The sequence below is a fragment of the Elephantulus edwardii genome, unplaced genomic scaffold, assembly GCF_000299155.1.
Source record: "Elephantulus edwardii isolate Elephantulus edwardi_28Jun2011 unplaced genomic scaffold, EleEdw1.0 scaffold00216, whole genome shotgun sequence".
NCBI classification, from domain to species: domain Eukaryota; kingdom Metazoa; phylum Chordata; class Mammalia; order Macroscelidea; family Macroscelididae; genus Elephantulus; species Elephantulus edwardii.
This window is the reverse complement of record NW_006399966.1, coordinates 970,067-995,526: the sequence shown is the minus strand read 5'-3', so window position 1 is coordinate 995,526 and position 25,460 is coordinate 970,067. Positions and strand designations below refer to the sequence as shown.

The window sequence follows — 25,460 nt, the reverse complement described above, 5'->3', positions numbered from 1 at the left end:
AGCGCTAGGTGAACAAACAAGTTCGCCTGCAAGGAGGGACCAGTCCTTGGAGAGGGACACCATGTTTGGGAGGGTGGAAGGACAGCACAGAAGAGGAAGACCTCGATGAGATGGATTGATTTAGTCACTGGGGTAATGGGGGTAGGTGTGTCAGAGACAATAAGATTGGCAAGGGATAGAGCAAGGTTTAGGGCTATTGTACATAGGGTTGCTAAGAGTCGCAGGTGACTCGATGGCACATAACAACAACAACCATAGACTACCAAAAGGACATGCAAGTCTGTCTTAGAAGTGCAGCCCGAGTGTTCCTTAGCAGTGAGGCTAGTTCCACCTTGTCTCACGTATTTTAGGCACGTTGTTAGAGGAGCTGTCCCTAGAAAAGGACATCATGCTTGGAAAAATCAAGGGTCAGTGAAAGAGAAGATTCTCATCAAGACTGACAGTTACTGCAACAATGGAGCACAACAGAATGTGTGAGGATGGACTAGAATTGGCTAGAGTTTTGTTGGGATCAAGCTGAAAGTACCTAACAACAACAAAATCCAAGAACTGCTAACTCAACTCAGGATGAAAGCTTAGAAGGTTGTTGGATGCCAAATGGCCTTGCTCGGAAACCCATTCATCTCATTCTTCTGAAGAGAAAATCTTCAATAACATTTATTTGCAAGGGAAGTAATAGAGATTTAGGATTTACCCTCAATTCTCCCTTGCAGGCTCCTTTTCAAATAAATATTCTCCAGTCTAAAATTGACCACAGTTACTTTAGATGTTTATCTTTTAAAGTCTGGGTTCGTTGCATTTCCTGAGTTTTATAAGGACATGTCTTCATGATGAGCCACTATAAGGGTGAATAGGTCTTACCGCTCACACAAATCTTGAGTCTGGTAATGACTAACATTGAATGCAAAAATAAGTGAGGATAATTTCTGAATGCTTGGCTTGCTTTAAAGGGCAAGATTTTGGAAGCAGGCTCTGAGGACTCCATCCAGATCTATTTTCTTGGCACATAACCTAGGGCGTCTGCCCAGGCTCCAGGTGAGAAGAGAGGGCAAGAGAGGGCACATTCTCCCCTCAGCCCCCCAGAGCCTGGCACTGGGGCAGAGAGCTCTTTCTGGCTCTAGGTGCCAGAACCCCACAGCACAATGGCCTTTGGATGCCTCTAGTGAACTGGGAAAGAGTGTAGGGAGCAGCTGGGAGTGGGAGGCATCTCCCTTATCCCTGAATTTGCTGGACTCGCTGACTGTTCTGATTCCTTTGATCCATATAAGATGCTGGAATAAGAACAGGGAACTCTGCTAGGAGTGTCTGACATCTCACCCTACAGCAGAGTTCACCTTGGTCATGACATGGAGATTCTGGATCAAATGCACATCAGGCCCAGCTGGATCCTGACTCACTGCCTGAAGGTTCTATGTAATTTGGAGATAACACCTATCTCTGGCTTGCAGAGTGCTTTCTAATTATTCATCTTTCCCCACTTGGTGTTTGGCTTTGGAAACTTGCAGAATAGTGAAAATGCCTGGACCGGCATATATGTTAGAGATTTTAAAAATACAACTCTGCTTTTTATCGGAGGGGGAGAAAAGATGGGAAAGAGGAAGAGCAGAATGTCAAGCCCGTTCTCCTCACCAACTGCGGTTTTCACGTGCCCGGCAGCCTAATGCTGTGATTTAGTGAGCACGGACGAGTCCAGGCACTGTACTAACGGCCGCGTGTAAGGTTGACTGTTGACTCTCCATGGCAGGGAGCGTCTGCTATTACTTCCATTTTACAGATGAGGAAACTGAGGCACAAAGAAGTTACTTGCCCAAAGCGACACAGCAAATAAGAAATGGGGGCCTGAGACTTGTAAAAAAAGTTTTTCTTGTGTACACATACCCGTGCGCGTGCGTGCACGCGCGCACACACACACACACACACACACACACACACACACACACACAGACAAATGCATAGACACAGAAAGGACATTAGTGGTTACTGGGGGCTTAAGGAAGAGAGAGAATGGAGTGCTAATATATCAGGGGTACTGAGTTCCTATTTAGGGAGATGAAAACTTTTGGAAGTAGTAGTCATGGCATAATCAAAATCACTGAGAGAGAGAGAGAGAGAGTGTATCTCAACTCATATGAGTTGAGATCTAGACATTTAACATATTTTTATAATTTGTCAATTAAACGGGTTACATGGTAAAAGTTTTGCTACATATAAACATTAGATATAAACTCAAATTAGAGTGAAATGAGATAAAGATTCTACATCTCAATTTATATGAGAGATGAGATAAATGTGTACCTCAACTCTCATGTGGCTGTTGTGCGCTGTCAAGTCGGAACTGACTCATAGCTGACCTTCCAATGGGTTTTCAGAGGCTGTCAATCTCATGGAAGGAAAATGGTAATCTTTTTCCCACAGAGCATCTGGGAGATTTGAATCATGCACCTTTGGGTTGATACACAATTCCTTACCACTAGGTTACTAGATCTCCCTCAACTCACATATTGCTGTTGTTGTTATGTGTTGTCAAGGTGCCTGCCACTCATAGCGACCCTATGTACAACAGCTCTGAACCCTGTTCTACTCTGAGACAAGCTTATTGACTCTGACACACCTACCCCCACTACGCTAGTCACTGAGTCAACCCATCTCATCGCAGGTCTTCCTCTCCTATAAGTGAGTTGAAATATACATCTAGAAATCTAGATTTTGGGTTTCTCAGATGGTAAACTGAGAGGGGAGCTCTGTGGCCTAGTGGTAAAAAGCTGCACTGCAATCCCAAAAGCATGTGGTTTGAATGCACCCTCTAGTCTGCAGGAGAAGGATGGGCAATCTCCTCCTGTGCAATTTAATATCTCTGAAAACCCACTGGAGGGTCAGCTTTGCATCATTTCCAACTTGATAGTATACAACAACAACAACAACAATAACAATAACTGGGGAGGGAGGAGACCACCCACCTTTCTCCTCAGGAGCTGCTGATGGACTGGAACAGCCAGAGAGGTGTGATCTTTAGTTAGCAATTTAACTCCCTACAAACTTAAATACCTCTCTCTCTCTCTCTCTTATATAGACCATATGTATGTTTGTGTGCCTATCTGTATATCTATCTAAATATTTATTTAAAAAGAACAAAATTTTAGCCATTTTAAGTGTCAAATTCAGTGACTTTGGTTATACCATCACCACTATTCTACATCCAAAGATTTTTCTTCCCCTAAATGGAAACTCAGCACCCCTTGCACATACACACTTCATTCTCCCCCTCCCTTCAGTCCCTGGTCACCACTAATGAGTGACCTTTTCTCTCAAGGCATCTGCCGATTCTGAGGTGCTCCAGCATCACAGTGCCTTACATGTCCTATAGCTAACCAAAGGTCAGTGATTCAATTCCATCCGCTGCTCCTTGGGAGAAAGAAGGGCAGCCTCGGGCAAAGATTTACAGCTCCAGAAAAATCCGCAGAGGGTTCTGTGAGTGGCAATTGACTCAAAGGCAGTGGGGCTTTTACTTGCCCATTCTATTATTTTGTATATGCAAGATCATATTTGTCCTACTGTATTTCACTTAGTGAAATATTTTCAAGGTTCATGAGTGCTGTAGCCCAAGTATTTTGACTCTTAGACCACTTACCCTTGAACCCCTCACTGCACTTCATGGATAGAAGAGCATACCAAGTCACCTTGTTTAGAAATATCAAGTGATACTACACTTGTTGCTGTCAAGTTAGTCTTGACTCCTAGCAACCGAGCAGGACCGAGCAGAGCCGTCCCACGGGTTTTAAGGTTGTCTTCACAGGAACACGCTGGCACATTCTCCTCCCTCCAAGTACCTGGTGGGTTCAACTGGCTGCCCTTTGCTTAGCAGCCACATGCTTAACTACTGTGCCACTAGAGCTCCTTTATCTAGAAGTAGCCCCAGTCAGAGATCTGTTTGTAGAGGACCCTGGCATTTGTTATACTGAGAAAGGTCATTTTAGGGACTCTATCTAATGCATCATCAAGAAACAAAAACCAGTATCAAGAAAATAAAAATCCTCACTGTTGGACTAATGGATAACGTCATGATAGATGAAGAAAAGATTGAAGTTGTTAATGATTCCTCTTTATTTGGACCCACAATCACCATCCATGATAAAAGCAGTACAATGAAAAAAAAAAAAAAAGAAAGCTGTATTGCTTTGGGAAAATGTGCTGTCCAAAGACCTCTCTAAAGTGCTAAAGAGCAAGGATCTCGGTTAAAAGACCAAGGTGCACCTGATCCAACCCATGGGTGTTTTTTCCCCCAATTGCTTCTTACATAGCTGAAGGTTGGACAATGAATAAGGGTGACAGAAGGAGAAGAATTGGTGTCTTTGCACTGTGGTGTTGGAGAAGAGTACTGAATATCCCAGGGACCATCAAAAGGACAAACAAACAAACAATAAAAAAAAAGGAACAAGAAGCGCAACCACAGTGTTTGTTAGAAACAAGGATAGTGTACCTTCAACTCACATACTTTGGACACATTGTTAGGAGTATTCAGTCCCTAGAAGAAGACAACCCAGGCAAAGTGGAGGGTCCGAGAAAGAGAGAAAACCCTGAACAAGATGGTCTGACACAGTGACTGTAACAATGGCCTCAAGCTGGAGGTTGTGAGGATGGCACGGAACAGGGCAAGATCCAGGTATGTTGATCATAGGATCACTTTGAGTTTTAGTTGACTTGACAGCCCCTAACAACAACAACAACAACATGCTATGCAGGATGGAGCAGGGTTGCATTCTGATGGACACAGGGTCACTATGAGTCACAGCTGACCCAGTGGCACCCATAACAACAACAGCACGACTATTAGGAGTGCTACTGACACAATGGTTGAGCACTTGCTCAATGATTGCTACTGAAAGGTCAGCAGTTTGAATCTCTTAGCTGTTCTGTGGGAGAAGGATGTTGTAGCAGCCTGTTTCTGTGGATTTATGGCCTCGTAAACCATGTAGGGCCGTTATGCTGTGTTCTACAGGGTTGCTGTGCATTGGAAAGAACTCAGCAGTGGCAGTGGTTAAACGACAGTTAACGTGCAACCAATGCCTTTATGACATGGAGCGTTATTACATAGATACATATCGCATGTATGTCAAGTCACATTTCCTCAGATATATTTTATTCAGTCGTATCTGCATAACACAGTATGGAAAGCTAGCCTATTATGCAGAACAAAGTCCTTTCGTTGCATCTCATGGTTCAGTTTTGCATAGAGTCATCTCAAGTCTGATGTGGGGCCTTATGCCAACTCTAGATTACCTCTAAAACGCTGCAGGAAAATCCTGATCCACAGAGACCAATCAAAGCAGGAAGGTAAGAATTTACTTCCTGAACTGATGTGTCCACATAGACCAGTCTCTGAAATTTTTTTTTCCTAGGAAATCGTGGAAATCATCTGAATTTTCTGAATTGTCACAACCACCCACTTGACTTTATTATCTTTTTTTCTCCCAAATCTCTGCTTTAGGTGACAGTTTGCAGAGTAAATCAAGTTTCAACTCAACAGTTCATATACAAATTGTTTCATGACAATGGCCACAATCTCCAAAACATCAGCGCTCTCACCATTTCTACTCCATCATCCATCCACTTCTGCAGTCACCATGACCCTCCCTGCCATTTCATTTTCACATTTGGGTAAACGATGCATGTTTGGTGTCATGTAGTTGATTGTTCATTCAATGTAAGAACATTCCTTGTGAGTGGTTGTATTTATATGACAGGGTTCCGGTGGCCTAGTGGCAAGAAGCTGCGCTGCAAATCTCAAAGCTTGCAGTTCAAGGCCACCAGCTGCTCTGCAGGAGAAAGATGGGCAATCTCCTCCCTTGTGATTAACTGCCTCTGAAAACCCCCTGGAGGGTCAGCTATGGGTTGGTTCCAACTCTACAGAACACAACAACAACAACAACAATCTATTATTTGGCTGAAATATGACCTCCATGAATGACAAGTGAGCACAGAAGTTCTTCTATACTCCTTCACATTTAAAAAGTCTAGTCTTTTTAAAAGAATTTTTGTTTTGCCCTACCCTCTGAGACTTTCTATTGTGTTCCTGGCCATAGTAGTTGATGACAGAAGTTAAGCACCATCTAAGTTTTTTGGTCTAAGATTAGAAGAGGCTCTGTGGCTTATATAGAAAGGCCACTAGTCCACAGACTAATTTCTTCTTTAAGTCTTTGATTTTCTCTCCTTTGCTCCAGATGAGAAGAGACCTATATTTGTATATTAGGTGGCTCCTTGCAAGTTTTTAAGACCAAGTAACTACTCACCAAAGTAGGTTGTAAAACAGTGTCCTCTGAGATTGTACCAACTGACCTGGATGTTCCCTAAGACTATGGTCCTAAACGTTAAAGACCAATGGCTTGGTCTCTCTAAAAGGTATTAGTTTTTGGTTAAGAAGTTTGCAAAGTTTGCCCCTATGTATTCTATTATATACCTGGACAAATTTGCAGGACAAAATACATGTGTAGTGGGTGCAGTCACATACCTTATCCCACACCTGTTCAGCTTACACAACTATGCATACGCTCGTAAATTATTGTTTGTTACTACTATTTTGCAGGATTGTGTAGATAATAGTCTTTATCATTGCTGTCTTTCATGTTTGCAGACCACCAAGTGTCTTTCTGTGCCTGCTGACGCTGTCCAGCCTCTCCCCTACTGCATGTTGTCTTTCATTTCATCCAAGTTAATATGTACCTGCTGTCTAGTTCATGATTTTTTCCTTCCCTACAAAGGTAGGGTTTTTTTTTAATCTGCAGCCCTCAGGCCAAATTTTAATTGTTTTTGGTAAAAAATTCCTCTAAATGGTATAGCACTGGTCTGTGCATTGCTGTACAGAGGTAACTCATGGTTGCTGTGGTCCTAAACACTGTGACACTGATGTGTCTAATGCAATCATGGTTACCCATGGTGGACAGTGTTTGGTGGAGCTTCCTGATTAAAACAAGCTTGGAAGCAGCAGCCGCATCCACTTCCGATATAGCTTGCCTCCAGAAACTCTTTGAACTTGGAGAAACAATGAAAGTTATACAAGTGTTCAGATCTCTCGTTCATAGGGTCGCTATGAGTTGTCTATGGCTCAATGACACTTAACAACAACAACAACAACCACCTCTTTTATCCCTGTTGTTGTTGTTTACCATCAAGTCTGAACCCAGAGCTGACACTCCAGCGGGTTTTCAGAGGCAGTTAATCCCAAGGGAGGAGAATGCCCATTCTTCTCCTACAGAGCAGCTTCTGGATTTGAACTATGTGCTTTTGGGATTGCAGCACAGCTTCTTATTACTAGGCCACCAGCACTCTTTAGTCAAAATGAAATTCCATTAAAGAATGCTTCTTTCTGTGTATAAACTTCTCTAGCTTTTAGGACTTCAAACACTACTCACCAAACCAGGATGTAGAACATGATCTTTATGAACATTGCCATATGCCAATTGACCTAAACGTTCAGGAGCCTCGAAACCCCGTGAATCAACTGCATACGAGCTTGCATCCATCTAGGAAGAACTATAAGAACTATACCACTAGGTAATTCATTCACTCACTGCGATTTGAGTTGGTTGGGACTTACAGTGACCCTTCATTGGGTTTCCACAGTTGTTAATCTCAAAGGGAAGAGAAATTGCCCATTTTTCACCCTCGGAACAGCTGGTTGACTCAAGCTGCAAGAAACTGGCAGTCCTTGAGTGTACACTCAGCTCACATTTTCACATGTCTCCAGGTTGGCATTTTGCAATGCTAATTAAGGGACACTAAGAGGGAATCTCTAGTCCCTGGATGGCCAAACAGTGAAGGTGCTGGGCTGTGAGCCAAAGTGGTGAAGCTTCACGTCTACCCAGGGAGGGCGCAGAAAAAAAGGCCTAGTGATCTTTCCAAAATGTCAGTCACTGAAAACATATGGAGCATGGTTCTTCTCTGATACACAGGGGTATTAACTTCCAGCAATTGGTTTGGTTGATTTTTTTTTTTTACAGGGTGAGTACACTTAGGTAAAAGAAACAGACCTTCACACACCAATGTTTTACCTTTAGCCAGCTGTATGGTCGACTCAGAGAACCGTGCTACTGAGTCGGCTTCTGTAACCAGTGATAGCAACTGCCAGGCCTGTTCTACCTGCCGGACAGGCAGGTCACAGTCCAGTTCACAGCTGCACAGGACCCAGACAGGGTCTAGGGCCATGTCACAATGACAAAGCTGGTGGTCCTTAAAGGCTTTTGCTATGGGTATCACATCCCTTTTTGATGAAATAGATATTTTCCTGCCAACATGGCTCTGTTTCTTATACCTTGATGCTTTCCAGTCTGATAACTCTTCAAATTAGATGCTTTCTAGAATATAAAAGTGAATCTGTCTTCCTTTTCTGTCAGTGTTGTGCCATATGAAGTTTGCTCAGACTGAAAAGATCTGTATTAGACAAACTGGAATCACTGAGTGGGCCTATGGGGTTAATTTTCCAGATTTTTCTCTACAGATCACCAAGTACATGAGGCTAACAGCTATCTGATTTTAGCAAGAAAACTGAAGCTTATTTTGGATGAATGGGGCTGTAATTTAATTTTTGCAATTAGAAACATTCACAACTCAATAAATGACAGCATGTGTTTGGAAATACTTGGAGGATGACCTTATCTATTCTATTTTAGCCTTAGGTGGCTGAATTAAAAATCCCAATTCCTGGGGGGAGCTCTGGTGGCCTAGTGGCAAGGAGCTGCAACTACAATCCCACAGGCACACAGTTCAAATCCACCAGATGCTCTGCCGGAAAAAGTAGGAACAATCTCCTCCTGTACCAGTCAGATCTGATTTGACAGTGCACTCACACAAAAATTAAAAAAAAAAAATCCCAATTCCTACTGAAGTCTTTAAAATAAAAAAATTGTTAACTACGATGATACTTTCCCCTGACTAAATAATGAAGAAGAGTTGGGGCTTTGCCTGAAAGGACACCATTTCCAGAAGTCAATTTGCTTTTGACTTCATTAAAGCTCTAAAACGTGGGTGGTTAATCTGAGCGAAAGCTGCCATTCTCTGAAAATGTATTACGATTTAACTGGACGGGTGGTTGCGTGACAGAGGCCATTTAGGATTAGGGAGTAGTTGTGATTGGGATTTCAATTAATTGCATGCTATTTTCAAATTCTTCAGCAGTTAATTTGGATCATTTCCATTCCGCTGCAAAGCACAAGACAGACCTTTCCGCCTACTTACCCCAACTCAGATGTCAGTTCCCAGAGGACTGAGTTTGTCCTACAGATGTTGGCTTTGATGAGGATGAGCCCTGGGGATGCTAAACTTTCCACTGAATTTATCCCCTCTTTCTGAATACTATTTAAATCACTGCTGCCTCAAGCAGAGGGCTGGTCCTTGCTTCAAAGGAGGCTAAAGAGTGAATTATTTACCAAATTGCACAAAAGGTTTGTCTTCTGAGGACACCGCCCCCCCAACCAGAGGACTTTATGACTCGCTCTCTCTTAGCTATAAATTATGCCATTCAGATGCTTCTGAAAGCTTCTCTTCATGCTCTTGCTCAAGTCATAAAACTTGATACCTGGGGCCAAATGCCTTTATCCCCTCAGAGGGGTGAAGAAGGTGAAAAGGCAGCAATTCTAGGGCAATGCCACCCAAAACAGAGAACTGGCAGGGGAAATGTGGGCAGGAGAGGCAGTTACTGCACACACCTCAAGCCTTCCTCCCCCTAGTCTACTCTGAAATGAATTTCACCATTTGCACATTAGCAGCAACTTTCAAAAACCTGAAGCAGCTGCTCTGACAACACTAGGTTTACACCCAATACCATCAAGTGGGATTCTGGTCATTGTCTGTAATACCGGGATTCAAATGTGTGAATTTCAGTAACCCAACCACTCACCTGGAGAGGGTTTGCTGGGCCCTGCCTTCTCGGACTTCTTTGGAGTCATGGTACTTTTATGTTTCTGCTTGACTGATGAAGTTTGGTCAATTGCTGGAAGTTTGGAGTCACATTTAGACAAGGAAGTCTTGGCAGATAATCCTGGTTCAGTGACAAGATCCTCCTCAGCAACACTCTACCAAAAACACAAGGTGTCTGGGTATCAGTGACCAAGTATGTAATTTTCAGTAGACAAGGCAATGAGAAACAAGACTGACACAGTGACCCCTCCCCTCCACCAATGACACTGCAGCATTCTGCCATGCTGACGGCATTCTTTGGCTAGCGAGATTTTGATTGACAGGGCATCTCAACTTGGAAATAACAGCAAAATTAGCTACTTAATGAGTCTGCCTTGTAGAACAATAGGAGAAGAACCTATTTATGATCCTTAAGCAATCTGATGGCAGAAACAATTAATGCTCTTTGCTGTGTGTCATTTGAATATAAGGGGGAAATGTCCTTTACGTTTATCATGGATTTGACAGTGAAAAGGAAACTTAGATAGTGTGACAGCCAACCTCAGTTTCAATACTCTGAATTATTGGGTGCAATACAAGCCTAAAAAAAGGTCCCTCCTTGCCAATCTTCTCTAAAGAATTCAGTAGAACTCTACAGATGAACAGATCATGATTCCCTCAGGTTTGGACTTTTCCAAAACAGACAGGTGGACCAGAAAACAAGTCTCTAATCATTCAAAAGTTTTATGGCTTATTCAACACTTAGGCACACCAAAGAGCTCTCTGATGGCCAGTGGTTAAACACATGACTGCTAAGGAAAAGGCTGGTAGTTCTGAGGAAGGTATGGCCCCCGGTTACCACAAAGATTCACAGTCGTCGAAACCCCATGGGCCGTTGACCTTGTGCTGTAGGGGCCCAACGAACCAGTCGACTAAACAGCAACAGATCTGCGGATAGTCTCTGACTATCAGAGACCTGGTTCGACAGAGCAATTTAAGGACAGCTTTGTTGTTTTAAGGGAGTCCTAGTGGCATGGTGGGTTATAAACTGAGCTGCTAATCAAAGGGCTAGCAGATCTTCAGAAACATGGCCAGTCTGATCCCATGAATGAAGTTTGCAGCCTCGGAAATGCAATGGCGGGTTGCCAGGAGTCAAGTGCAATTTTAGGCTCTGGTTGTTAAGTCTCATTTGCTAGACTATAGTTACACATTGTGCAACAAACACCACTGGGGAACGTCTCTTAAGTTTTCTTACGTTACAACCCCCTCAAAACCACCAATGCACCCATCTGGTTGACATCAAGTCAATTCTAACCCATGTGTTACAGAATAGAACTGCACTAAGAACTGCACTAAGGTTTGTAAGCAGACAGCTGGTTCTTTCTCCGGAGGTACCTTTCTCTAGGTGGGTTCAAACCCCCAACTTTTCAGCTGGTAGTGCAGCACTTAGCTAGTAGATGGAGCTACCCCCAAGACTCCACATTGCTATTAATCCTGTAATGCCGTCCTCTGACAAGGTGGTCTTTTGCAGCCATGCTAAGTTAACATTCTGTCCAACTACCCCTCCACCCCCCATCCCCTGTTGCAATTTGTATTGATCTTGCTTTTCCTCTGCGCTGACAGTTGTGGCATTTTCATTTCACAGGCTGCTGACTCAGGAAAACACTCTGAATAGCTCTGAATTATTGGGTACAACATAAGAGAAACTAAACTCCAAAAAATGCCCCCTACTTATCAGTCTTCTATAAAGAAGTCTGTATAGATCTACAGGTGGACAGATCATTATCTTTCTAGATTATAAACCATGGTTTGCAATATAGAGTCTAGATAAAGCCTTCAAATAATTATTGTTTCTCTGTATGTTTTCAGGAAACAGACCACCATAAGATACAGAGCCAGGAAGAGCACAGTATACAACGTGCTGACTGTTCTCCTTTTCCCTTTCAGCTCTGGAGTTTAACGAAATCCTTACAAATTACTCTGAAGTGCCAAAGGTGAAACATTAGGTCATTAAAAAATATGAGCTAGGTTCTCGATAGCCAGAAAAGAAATGTGAGTAGATGTTATTTATTTTTCATTGTGATTTGAAGGAAAGTTAGCAAAGCAAATTAGTTTCCATCTAACCATTCAAATACATTTTTCTTTTTGATAATTAAAATACCCACAGTGTAACCATACTCTTCCTACTTATTCTCTGTGATCCTCATTTCTACTAAGGATTCCATTTTAATCCATTCGCACAATGGAATACTATGCTGCATTGAAAAACAAGGAACTCATGCAATATTATTCAAAATGGTTGACTCTGGAGAACATTATGCTGAGTGAAATATCCCAGTCACAAAAGGACAAATATTACATGATGCCACTGTTGTAGAATGGGACTGTCCTTGGGGTTAGGGAGACACTGAGTAAGATGGGTTCAATAATGTATACTGCACTGAAGCAGAGGAGGGAGAGAACCGTCTAAAAGAGAGATGTAACTGGGTATTTCTGTCATCACAGGAGACTAGAGCGAGGGCTGCATGGTGGAGGGGACCTGGGGGAGGGTTTGTAAAACAATGAAAGAATCTTTTCTTTTACTTTTCCATAATTTTTGGACTCATGTACTTATAACTTGTTAGTCAAATTTGTGTCTTCTAGGTTGCAACACCCCCATGATACATCTTGAAGGATATGTACATGTACAGCCAAGCACAATCAATAAGAGTGCATCTGAATTCCAAAATCAATCTCCATAATAGTCTATGTGTTTCCTACTGCCAAAGGGGCCCTTTAGAGTAGTGAGAGAAGATCTTCACCCTGAAACCCACAGCGTCCCTTTTCAGCAGGAAGTAGCTAAGAGAATACGCCGTCCCCTTTTCCTTATGACTCAGGGTGAAGTCTCTCTCAGGGAGGAGTGATAGGGAATGGCAAAGGATACACTGACAAAGAAGATTAATCAGAACTGGCTTTGACAAGCACTGTGGCATTTGGACAAGAACAAACTGGGAGGAGGGTAGAGAGAATAGTGCAACAATGAATGAGTGGAAGCCCAAAATCTCTGTAAATGTTTATGAAAATTAATAAAATATAATTATAGAAAAAAAAAAAAAATCCTTCTTGCCTTCTGAGCTTCATCCTTGGGTACGGCTTCTGACCGTGGATGGCTGGTAATTCTAAGGAATGAGTACCACTCTGGTGTTAATAACTTCAGACCCTGCCTATTGTTTGACCTGAGAGTTGAACCACAGGGGGTGAGTTTTGTTTTGAGTTCAATGGATGATTAGTCTCAGGGGTTCCACTAGTCCTTACTGAACTAATAAGCCTGGCCATTACTATGTGTTTGAGCTTTATTCTGCATTTCCCCCAGGATCTTCTACTGCAATCCCTTTTTTAGGAATCTGCAGCGGAAGCTGGGCACTATACAGTTCTGGTCTCAGGGTTGTGGAAGTTAAGGTTCAGATGGCTTATTAGTCCTCTGAACTAATTATTTCTAGGCATCTTTTCTTTCTTCTTCTTTGTTCTGTTGCTGGGTCAGCTATGAGTCAGTTCCAGAGCAATGGCAATGAGGTAGAGTTGAATATTCTTAGTGATAAAGTGCTGATTATCTGTGGTTATACATAGTCTTCCCCTTCCCTCATATTAACACATGTCTATTATCTACTTCAAGAGAACACAGGTGCTCCTAGGAGGAGCCAGCTCACATACTTTGGCCATGTTGCTAGGGGAGGATTTTTCTTGGAGAGGGACATCATGCTTGGGAAGGTGGAGGGATGGTGAAGGAGAGGAAGACCCTCAAGTGAGCGGACTGACACACTGACTGCAGGAATGGGCTTGAGTGTGTCAGAGATTGTGAGGATGGCACAGGAGAGGGCAGGACTCAGACCTGTTGTTCATAATGGGGTTGCTATGAGTTGCACTTGACTCGACGGGACCTAACAACAACTCGTGGCACAGACTGTAGGAGGCTGTGCTGCTAACGCCAAGGTAGCAACGCTGTGCTGATTCGACTCCACCAGTGAGTCTGTGGGAGAAGGATGAACCACCTCCTCCCTGTGATTTACAGCCTCCCAACAAATGGCTGGACGGTACATTAGGAGTAGATCCAACTTGACGGCAATCAGTTTGCATTACTGATTTAACTCATCTCTCCCTGTCTCCTCATCCCCTTCCAATCTAAACTTTTCTTTAGCTTTTCATAACAGTGGACTCAGTATTTGTACTTTTATGACGGGCTTATTTTTCACTTAGCGTGATGTCCTCTAGTCTGATCCATGTTAAGCAATGCGTCTCAAAAATACTCATTCTTCTGTGGTGCTTCATAGCATTCCATTGTGTGTATACACCATAGTTTGCTTATCCATTCATCTGTAGGTGGACACTGGGGTTGTTTTTGTATTTTTGCTATTGTAATTATATGGTTTCCACATTTTTGCTAGTGGGTAGATTTTAATCCTAACACCTAAGATCCTAACTGGATCCTGGAAAAATGATAAGGCAGGAACAACACTAGTGAGCATGGGAGAGAATTTCTCCAATGAACTGCCCAACACAAACAGCTCACATTGGTGTAAAAATCTGTTCACACAGGTCTCCTCATGACAAGTCTGCAGAAAGGGAGAAAAGACGTTCTACATGGTCAAAAGATGCTCTGGAGTTGCAGGATCAGGAGATGTCTGCTAGTATTAGTGGGTCCATCATCATCACCCCCGGTGGCTGGATTGCTCAGCTTGACCCGAGGCAGTGGTGAGTTGGGAAGACTTAGAAAGGAAACTTTTGGTTGGTTTTTGTTTCTTAAAGAAACGAGACTTTAATTGGATAGATAAGCATGTCTAGGGAGTCTTGTATAACAAGGGGGTCGCTGCCAGCCAAAGGATTGGTGCTGCATGGTAAAAAGATAGGGCAGTCAGCTCCTGGAAAGTCTACAGTGCTGCAGAGTCACTTCTGATCCTTAGTGATTTTACGTACAACAGAATGAAACCCTATTTGATCCTGTCCTCTTCTCACAAGCTCTGCTACGCTTAGGCCCATTGTCACTGCCTCGGACGCCCTATGGGACATGTCGACTCTGCGCTGTAGGGTAGCTGTGAGTGGAAACTGGCTCAGTGGCAGTGGATTTCAGTTTGGGTGATCCATCAGATTGCACAGCTGCATTCCAAGTACATTCTGTCCTGGTTCCTGGGTAGCGGCATCAACTTTTATTTCCAGGTGGCAATCATTCTTAAGAGTCTAGAAAGGGAAGCTAGAAGTGGGTGTTTCATCAGTTGGAAACTAAAACCACAATGACAAGAATTACAATACATATGCATGTGCTCCTGAGTCTTGTCTTGCTTGCCTCATTGAGAATTCTTAAACAAATCATTTCAACATTTTTTATGTCTTTATTCATAATTCTCAGACATCTATCCTCCCTCACGGAAGCCAGTCCTATCACCCTTCCCCACAGGGAGGATGAAATTGCAGTAACTCATTCTGGCACCGAAGGGTGGCATTTAAGACTCCCTGAGAGTTATTCCTGGCTCTTCTATGTAATAATTGTGTGATACTGGGTCATCCATCTATCTGTCTCAAATGTTCTCTTCCAGCAACGTTTTTTTGACTATTAAACGAGCTTACATATGTATAGGGAGCGCCAGTGGCCTAGTGATAAGGAGCAGTGCTCACACCTGAAAAGCAGGTGGTTCATCTCCAACAGATGGACAACCTCCTCTTGTGTGATTGACAGCCTCTGAAAACCCCCTGGTTGGTCTGCTCTATGTCAGTTCCAACGCAACAGCACAGAACTGCAATATATGTGTTTAGGAGAGTCCCAAACACACAGTAAAGACATGTAGGTGTCAGCTTTCACAGTCACTAAATTCATGCTTAGCTATCAAAGAAAATTAACTAGCTAATTACCAATAACCACTGAAATAAAAGCCAAGAGCTTTAATTTAAAATGTCATTGGCTATTCCAAAGAGTGATAGATAGGTCTGTTCTTATGCCCAAATCTTAATTTCTTCTCAAGACTGTATAATTTATGATAGTCTTATTAACAACTGGTTGAAATGCATCTAGTTTTAAGACAATATGATGGCTTTTTTAATACAGGAAAACTAATAGCAAGTAACTAACACAAAACCTTATCAAACAATAATAATGAAATAATTTCTTATTTAAAGTTGATTTTTAAACTGTGCCTTTTCCCCCACTCATAATTTTAAACAGGAATTACCATTTTCATCCCTTTCCCATATGTTCTTGAGTTGAAATGTCACAGGGAGGTGTAGGCAACAGCACATTGCTGTTCCTTTGGGAGAAGGAAAGCAACTCTTATCTTTAAAAATCAAAGCCTATGACATTAGAAAGAAAACCTCCATGATTCATGGGTAGACTTTAAATTCTCTACTGGGAATTTGCTGACAAAGTCCCAATAATGCTGTGTTAACTAAAAGAAATTATCATCAAAATTAGCACTTTCACTTTACTATTAGTTTTGTATTTAACATTTTTCAAAGTCCCCAACTTGCTCTCCTGATGCCATACATAATAAAATAGAGTTATGACCATTGCCCAAGGCTAACCTCTCACAAAAAGCTCAGAAAAACGCTCACACTGGGAAAAGAAGGCACTTACAGCAAGTGAATGTAAATGTCACTGGGCACTGAAGTAACGACTTGGTGACATTCTAATAGTTCAAGTTGGATCTCTCAAAAGATGGAGATACAGTGGTTGAGAAATAGAATGCATTTCTTTAGGAATGGGAGAATGACTAGATTTTAAACTGAGACCTATCAACGTTGAGTTTGAAAAGGCCTGGTGACTACTGACAATGAAAAGACATGTTCAGGAGAGCAGGGAGAATAAAGTAGTCAGGGCCAGAAAGGACTTGACACTATTTTCAACCCCTTGATCATTAGCTCATTTCTAGGACCTAAGAGATTGATTCTCAACTGGTATGCTGTGCTAGCTCCCAAGTCCTGGGTGTGCTACTACATTCTGATTGCTATGTACCAAACCCACTGTAACCCACCAGCCGCTCTGTGGGAACAAGGTAGGCAATCTCCTCTCGTGTGATTTACATCCTCTGTAAACCCACTGGAGGTTCTTCTGTGAGTCAGTTTCCACTCAATGGCACATAACACAACAGCGACGTGAGGGAAAGCTGAGTTGATTGATTCTTGGGACAAAAGGCACAACTGCTGTCTGTGAATACGAAGGAAGTGTCAAGCAGGTGCCAGAGTTACACTTAAATTCATTATCTTTGAAATACATTTAGCACGGTGGGACTATGCATGTGTATGATTAAGAAAGGGAATCTTGACACTCAAATGGTGACAATATGAAAGGGTGAGCTAGGAACTGCGATGCAATGAGAACCTTCACAGGGCTGTCTCCAAAGTCTGTAATCAAGCTATGCTGCAAACACAAAAAACTACCTAAAAGCATTGACGGTAATATGTATCCATATCATTCTGGTTAGAAAACTTCATTTATTCAAGAAATGGAGTCAACATACAATGTTGTAATAGCACAAAGTAGGCTAAATGTGCTCTTGTCTGGAAAAAATCATCAAAGTATTAAAGTCACGTTCAGGACAGTTCTGAGTTCAGATCAGTAAGGAACAGGGATCAGTAACCACAGTGGCCTCAGTGACTAAAGTCTCCATAAAGTTGATCCCCTTCGGGTTTGCTCTTGGAAGGAGAGACAATTGGAATTTTAGATCATGCTCCAAGATTCTCATTAATTTCACAACAGTCACTGAAATGGCAAGTATGACACGTATAAAAATGATGGAGAAGCATCAGACCTTCTTGTATAATTTCACCAGGAGGACAGAGTATCAACCTCAGCACTAGCTCAAAGTCAGTTCCCATAAGGCAGAAGCCACAGACTTATCTCCTTCTCCCTCAACTTTCTTCCAAATTTGACAACAGCTGTCCCTCTCACAGCACTTTGTATTTCTCTGCTGGGTTCAATAATTTGTTAAACTGGCTACACAGAACTCACAAACTACACTCAAAGCTATGTCACAAACTTCACTCAAAGCTATGGGTTTATTTGGGAATTAACATGCCACAATTCAGGACACAGTTCTTCAACCAGGATGGCTTCTGCACTCTGAAGAAGAGCAGGCTTCTCTCTCAGTCCTTGGCCTGATTTATAGACCCTGTTCAACCAAGTATTACAAAGTTCTTTAGCTCTTTCAACAAGTGCTCAGACGCACTCCATTTCATCAGCAGGCCTTCTGCCCAAAGGCACTCAGCTCTCTTGCTCCATGATGGGCTTCCCCTGGTTCTGCTCTCACTAAATTCTGCCATATTTACCACCACTTTTTATTGCTTCTTTGCTTATGCATCACCTCTTGACGTCTTCAGGTTTACAGATAGCTGTGTCTCTTGGGTGGAGGAGGTTTTCAGTGCAGGGACTGCAAGTCCAAACGATGCACAATGCTCCTGGTTTTTCTTCTTGGTGATAATGAAATTTCCTTCCTAGCCTCTCGGCTTATTTCCTGTTACTTCATTAGGTTCATTTTAAGCCAAATGAAATGACAAAACTGGCCAATCCCCTTGTTAAAGTATACTTCATTTGCATGGTCACTGCTGTGTTCTTTAATTTGTTGCAAAGCTATACATACTTCACAGACCATAATCATATAGAGCCTGCCAGTTTCATGGGCTTTATTTTAATTATTCACAGGCTACTCAATTCTCTTGATGGGCCACATATCCCTTATCGGTCAGGTCAGTTGTTTTTGTGGTATGTGCCGTCAAGTTGAAAACAACCCACAGCTGACCCTTCAGCGTGTTTTCAGAAGCAATAAATTGCACAGGAGGAGACTTCCCATCCTTCTTCCGAAGAGCAGCTGGTGGGTTTGAACTGTGTGCCTTTGGAATTGCAGTTTCTTACCCCTAGGCCACCACAGTTCTACCCAATAATTCACATCCTTTGGGCATATTTTTAGGAGACACTATTCCTTGGAGAGGGACATCATGCTTGGAAAGGTGGAGAGAGAAGATGAAAGAGAAGAAGAGTTTTAACCAGATGGATTCAGATACGTTGTACATAGGATTGCTATGAGTTCTACTTGACTTAATGGAACCTAACACAACAACAAAAACAATTCTGTGGATGTTACAAGATGAAGCTAGAAGGATGATATTAAGTAACTGATTGCATTGTAATATGTTTTCTAATACTAGATATTTTTAATAATGCAGATAAATCTGTGTGCTACAGAAACCAAGACTCAATTCGTACAGGTGGTAACCACACATTTACATACCTGGAATTTCTAAATATTTTTAAACCTATGTAAGAGAGCTGGACAGTAACTTAGGAGAACAGAAGATTCAATGCCTTTGAGTTATGGTGCTGGAGAAGCATGTTAAGACCTCCAAGAAAACAAATAGGTCTGTTTTGGAGAGGGTGAAACCATGACTCTCCTTGGAGGCTAGCATTTTGAAGCTCCATCTCACATGCTTTGGGCACATGTCAGGAGGGACTGGTCCTTGGAGAAGGACACCATGCTCAGAAGGGTGCGGAGACAGCACAGGAGAGGGAGACCTGGGATGAGATGGACTGATACAGTAACCAGAGCAATGAGGAAAGTTATGTCAGAGTCAGTGAGACTGGCTCAGGAAAAAGCAGGTTTCAGAGCTGTTGTACACAGGGTCACTATGAGTTGCAGGTGACTCAATGTCACATAACAGCAACAACAACATATAAGTTGTTCTCTGGAGTTCTGTGTGGTTGACAACGGACAAGGTATCAGCATATTTTAAAAAAAGTTGGCATTTAGGATTTGAACAATAAAATGTAGTGATTAATAGCAATTTGAGGTTAGCTTTCAGTATATATATGTTTTTGCCACCATGTATTTTTTTTTTTTACTTTCTTTGAATTCATGTTTTCATTTTAGCCAAGAGAAACATCTGAGGAACATGGCAGGTGTGTCCATCAAATGGAGGTCATCCAGTGAGAGGCCTCCCCCTCAAAATAATGACTCAAAATGTGGGAATTAACTGAGAATTATTTTGGGCATGAACTATATACCCTTATCTTCATGCTAGGCATTACACAAAGGGATTAAAAAAGAAGTGTACAGTAGGAGAGACAAGATCAAAGCCATATTAGCAAAATAAAAAACATTATTTCATAAAGTGACAAACTGGATGGCACCATTTGAAAGGCCATAAAAACTCACAAGGTGGAAAAATGGTAAGTTAAGGGCAGCTTCATGCAGAAGGTGGTGTGTGATGAGATTTCTGCTGGAGAAAACTCCCAATTTTGAAACATGTAGCTCTGAATGTTCAAGACCACCAATCACAACTAGGTGCTTAACACCACCCATTCTCCTTGGTCAGTTCTCCCTTCATTTCCTGTGATCTTGACTCCTTCCTCTCTTATCCACCCTCCACCAAGGCGGCCTCAGATGGGAATTTCTCCACTTACTGCAATCCAATCCACCACCATCTTTCTTCTACACCACCCTCCCCGCATTCTTTTCCATTAGCCACCTCTTCCAGGAACCTTGCTCATCTCAGAACCCCAAGCCCATCCATCATCCCTTCCCTGCCTGTATCTTGATCTCCCTGCACTACAGCCCTCCCACAAGGATTCAATCAGGATATAAGGTCTCTCCTACAAAAAAAAAAAAAAAAAAGAGAACAGAACAGCCCTTCCCTGTTGCGATCCCACAGCCCCCACCACTTACTTCTTCATAACCAAAGTTCTTAAAAGAATTATTTGCACTGGCTGACTCCACTTCCCCACCTCCTACTCACTTCTCCACCCACTCCAATCTGGCTTCCACACTCGTCATTTCACAGAAATCAGAGGATTTCCACAGTTCGATTGCAGTAGGTCCCTTCTAGTCCTTGTCAAGATTGATCTCTTAGAAGCATCTGCCTTACTTGGCTACTCACGCCTCCTGGAAACTATGTCACCCCGAGCTTCTGGAACGAACCTCTCCTGGGTTCCTCCTCCTCTTAGGATGTTACTTCTTATCCTCCACCGTGGGTTCACCCTCCTTGACCCAGGCTCTGAGCGCTGTGTTTCTTTGAGGTTTGACTCCCTTCTCATTCCATAGCAGGGGTTTGTAATCTTTGCCACAGACATCTTTGGCAGCTTGATGAACCACCTGGGCCCCCTTCTCAGCATAATATTTTATGTGCATAAAAGAAGCTGCATATGATCTCAAAGAAAACCAATTTTACTGAAAGACAGTCATCAATTATTTTTAGAAATCTGTGATTCAGTAATATATATGCTTCTTTATTATCACATTAAATAACAAGTGACAGGCGTAAAGGCTATTTTGAGACATCTGCCACAAGTTTAATGAGATGTGAAAATACCTGTGATTTTGATTGGTGGCAAAATCACAGGTACTGCTAATATTACAGTGGTTTGTTGCCTACACTCATAAAGGAAACATGGGCTTAGGTTCCAGCTTGAGAGTATTGGAAATAAAGATGTAATTCCCCCTCAACCCCATCCAAGTTCATCTTCCCACAAAAGAAGCCCTGCTACTCCATACCTTCTCCTTAGCAATCGTACCCTCTTGAGACCATAATTGTCAATATTTTCAAAGCGCCTGGGGAGTAATGGACCGGGACCAGAGAAAGGAGGAAGGAGGGCAGCTGCAGGTTCCTCATCTTGAGGCTGGAAGATGGAAGGCACAGGGACAGTCACCCTGGACAAGGCATGCAGGACATGAGAAGAACCAGGCTTCTCTCTGGCAAAGAGGCAGAGGGGAGCTATAGAATGGGACATGATACCCATTCTGTATACTGCAGGGTGACTAGACGGCATATCACGTCCAAAAAATGCCCATCTCTGTCTTGACTTGGGCTATTTCTTCCACTCTCATTTCCTACCTACCTCTGTTCTCCAAATCCTGCCCATCATCCCCTTAAGTCCAGATAAACATCTCCATCCTCTATGAAACACCCCTGGGCTTTTTCTCTTGCCTTTTTACTACGCTCATCAGATACTGTCTTAAACGGCAGTCATTCATATGCGTCTTACTTTACCAACTCTGTTAACTTCCCGAGGGCAGGGACATGGCTGATTCACTATTAGATACCCATAGCACCGACACAGTGTCAGTACACAGTAATTTACAATATCTCAACAAATAAAGCCATACAAAAACAAAATCTTGAAAATGCTGTGGGATCAAGTGCCAGTGTTTCAAAATATATTGAACACAGGTATGCACATAGATACTATTAACCTGAAGTGGAAAGATTCTACATGTCTGCATGCTAATTAGTCTTTAAAATAAGTTCTTCAGTTTTAAAATAAAGAATTGGAACTGTTTTTAAAGTAGCAAATGGTAATAAAATGTAGTAAACAGAAATCCACAGCACTGTACACAATGGGAAAAATCTACTTCATTGTCATTTTCTCTCATGCAATTTGTAAGCTAAGCTAAGCCAATTAACACAGGGATCTCTCTGGGTCGGAGGCCACCAATTCCCAGCACGAACAATTTCTCTGAGCTAGAATAGCAAATGGGGTGTGTGTCACCAGGCCACATGGCAGCATCATTCTAGTGGAAGGACTGACTTGAAGCTGTCTTGCTTATCTGTTAAAAAAAGCAGGACAGCATTCTGGAAGCAGCTGCAATTTAAACTGACAGTTGCCCCATTTTACTGCCATGCCCCATTTAAAATTACCTAGTGGAATGCAGACAAAGGACAGAAATGAAACAAAAATGGAGCCCTGCTGACTTTGCCTAAGATATAGTTATTATTCCTTTGCTCTATTAATGTTGGTGAAGACTTCTGGCCCCTTGGCTTGCCCTCAGAAGGGTCTGTTCACCAGGTATTCCAATTAATCCATGACTGAATCACAGAATAAATATCCAAGTTGGTCTGGTGAGACATCAGATAGAACAGTCAATCACAAGACATCCTCCGTATGAGGCACGGATGAGTCCTGGGGTTTCTGGCTGTTCTGAGCTTTCCGTGACCAGTGAGAGAGTCACATCCAGCTGTTCACGTGCTTTCATGTTCTTGTCTACGTCTAGCAAAAGGAACTTACCCGGTGCTTGAAAGAAGACATTTGCCTCTTCACAGAGAGGTATGCCAAGAAGGAAGTTCTTTTTAGCTGGTCCCTCTTGTCACCACCAGCTCAGGCTTTCCAGATGGTTGATTATGATCTTCAAGTCTATCTTTAATCCCAAACTGGACACTGTAATTGGCGGCTGTATCAAGCTGCTCTCATCTCTTGATACTTTCAAGCTAGGTCAGGAAGCATTAGCCACTTTATGTAGCATTAGTCTCCCTTTCAACTGTCTCCATTCAGGGAAGAAACCCCCCCTTTTGGTTGTATGGCTGTAGTTGTGCCTTTCAACATGCACACATTCCTAAAACATTCTTGCAATATCAGCCCTCAAATCTCCACTGAGATACTATATTGTGTTCTAGGCCCCTCTGGGCACTGCAGACACAACAATAACCAGTGTCTGCTCCTGGAGCAGCTCCCAGCCTATGAGAAGAGGCAAACAGGAAAATCCATGGGGTGCTGTGGGAATACAAAGGAAGAACAGTAGCTGTCACCTGGCCCCCAGGAGATACCTTGGAATCTCTTCTCAGAGCTGTGAATGCCCAGTGACTAGTCAGATGAGGCTGAGGATGAGTGTGAATCCAGGTTCCAAAATATTACCCTGCGAAGGTATTTAAATTTCAATAGCAAAGAAACTCTGGAACCAATGAAGAATTGTTCATAGAGGCGAGACAAGATCATGTGCCTGGGAGACTGCTTGGGCAGAGAGGGGAATGCAGAACAATCAAATGACTCTCACCATAAACTCGAGGGGAAACCAAAGGACAGGGCCCTGAAGGGGGAGGTGATGGCGGACACAGTCAAGAGAGAGTTGATAAGACATGGCTTTCCTGTCTGACTGCTGCAGAGTGTGAGGAGATGGAGGAGGAGTCTAAAATAATCTCCAGAATTCCGCCTTGGGTGGAAGGAAGAAATTCAAAGAAAAGGAACCAGCATAAGGGGAGAAGATGATGTATGCAATGTCTTGAGTCAGAGAGGCTTGTGGGACACACCGTGGCGAGCAGATGAACAGCTAAAACAGGAAACAACTCAAGTGCAAATTCCCACAGCTCTGCTCTCATCAAGCTGTGGGCTGCACTTTACCCCTCAGTGGTGCACCTCGAGGGCGAGGAATCTGAGCTCCAGTCGAGAGAGAGCGGCTGTGACAAACACCACGCCAGGTGTTACAGATGACTCACTGCCTGCCAGGGTGGGGCCCTCGGGCGGCTGCTAGAACCAGTGTGTGCGTGTGTGACCCACCTCATCGAGACAGGCCCGGGGCCAGAGAGTGCAGAGGCCCAGCCCACAGGGATCCCACAATGAACAAGGAGAAGTTAGGGGGAAAATGAAAACTATGACTCACAGAACCCAAAGGCTGTGTTCCTAAGCCTCAGCTGCTTTTCCAACTGCTGTTACATTACAGAGGTTAACACTGACGGATTAATGGGAGAACAACTCCCCCAGAGCCGTGAGAAAGAGAAGCTGATGTTTCTCAGTCAGGATAGGCTGAATAAACAGGTAATCAAAGGAGTCATGTAAATACACACAGGTCCTAGAAAAACACAAAATGCAAAAGGAGCCAGCCCTGGCAGACAGCTGAGTCACTGGAGAGTTCTCTTTTATAAGGACCTGCTGTATACAAAACATTGTACTGTGGATTAAGCTGGGCTAAACCCCCTTTCTGGCCCAGTGGGTCGTTTTGGTTTGGTTTTCGCCCTTGACTAGGATTTAGGGCAACACTACTTCACAGGACTTTTTGCAGTGATGGAAATTGTTCTCTATCTTTGTGGTCTGACACAATATCTGAAAAATCTGCTGTCAAGGACCTCTTCAAAGTGCCAAAGAGCAATGCTGTCAGTTTAAAGACCAAGGTGCATCTGAGCCAAGTAATGACCTTTTCAATTGCTTCCTATGCATCCGAAAGTTGGACGATGAGTAAGGATGGCAGAAGATGAATCGATGCCTTTGAAGTGTAGTGTTGGAGAGGAGGATGGATTGTCAAAAAGACAAACAGGAGGGAGTTCAACCAGGGTGCTCCTTAGGAGCAGGGACGGTGAAGCTTTGTCCCACATACTTTGTGTTTGTCCCACAAATACATGCACGTTTTCAGGAGAAGTTAGCCCTTGGAATAAGACTACGCTGTGAAAGGCAGAGGAGGGTCGGAAAAAGAAAGGAAGACCCTCAAGGAGATGGGCCGCTACAGAGATTGTGACAATTATCATAAGCATGCTGGATTATGAGGATGGCACAGGATAGGGCAAGGTTTGGATCTGCTGTTGTTAGGGTTGATGACCATGAGTCGTTGTTGACTCGACAACATAGAACAACATCATCATCCCCTATGGCTGCTGAACATGTGAAATAAGAGTAGTATACCTTGCACATCCAAAAACTTCTCCAACAGGGTAAAAAGGGAAGCCACAGGCTGGGAAAGAGTATTTGGTAATGACATGTCAGATAAAGGACTTATATCTAGAATTTATGAAATACTTGAGCACCACTACAAGATAAAGGTAAATAATCCAATAGAAAAATGGGCACAGGATATGAACAG

The 25,460-nt window shown here is 42.9% G+C and overlaps 1 protein-coding gene across 1 annotated transcript in view; it reads right to left on the bottom strand.

The window, feature by feature from the left end:
* Positions 1-25,460, bottom strand: part of MARCH10 (membrane-associated ring finger (C3HC4) 10, E3 ubiquitin protein ligase) — a 113,069-nt gene that overhangs the window by 61,320 nt on the left and 26,289 nt on the right. The window contains exon 3 of the mRNA XM_006897798.1: positions 9,890-10,064. Coding sequence (XP_006897860.1) covers positions 9,890-10,064 — 175 coding nt within the window. The remainder of the gene's footprint in view (positions 1-9,889; positions 10,065-25,460) is intronic.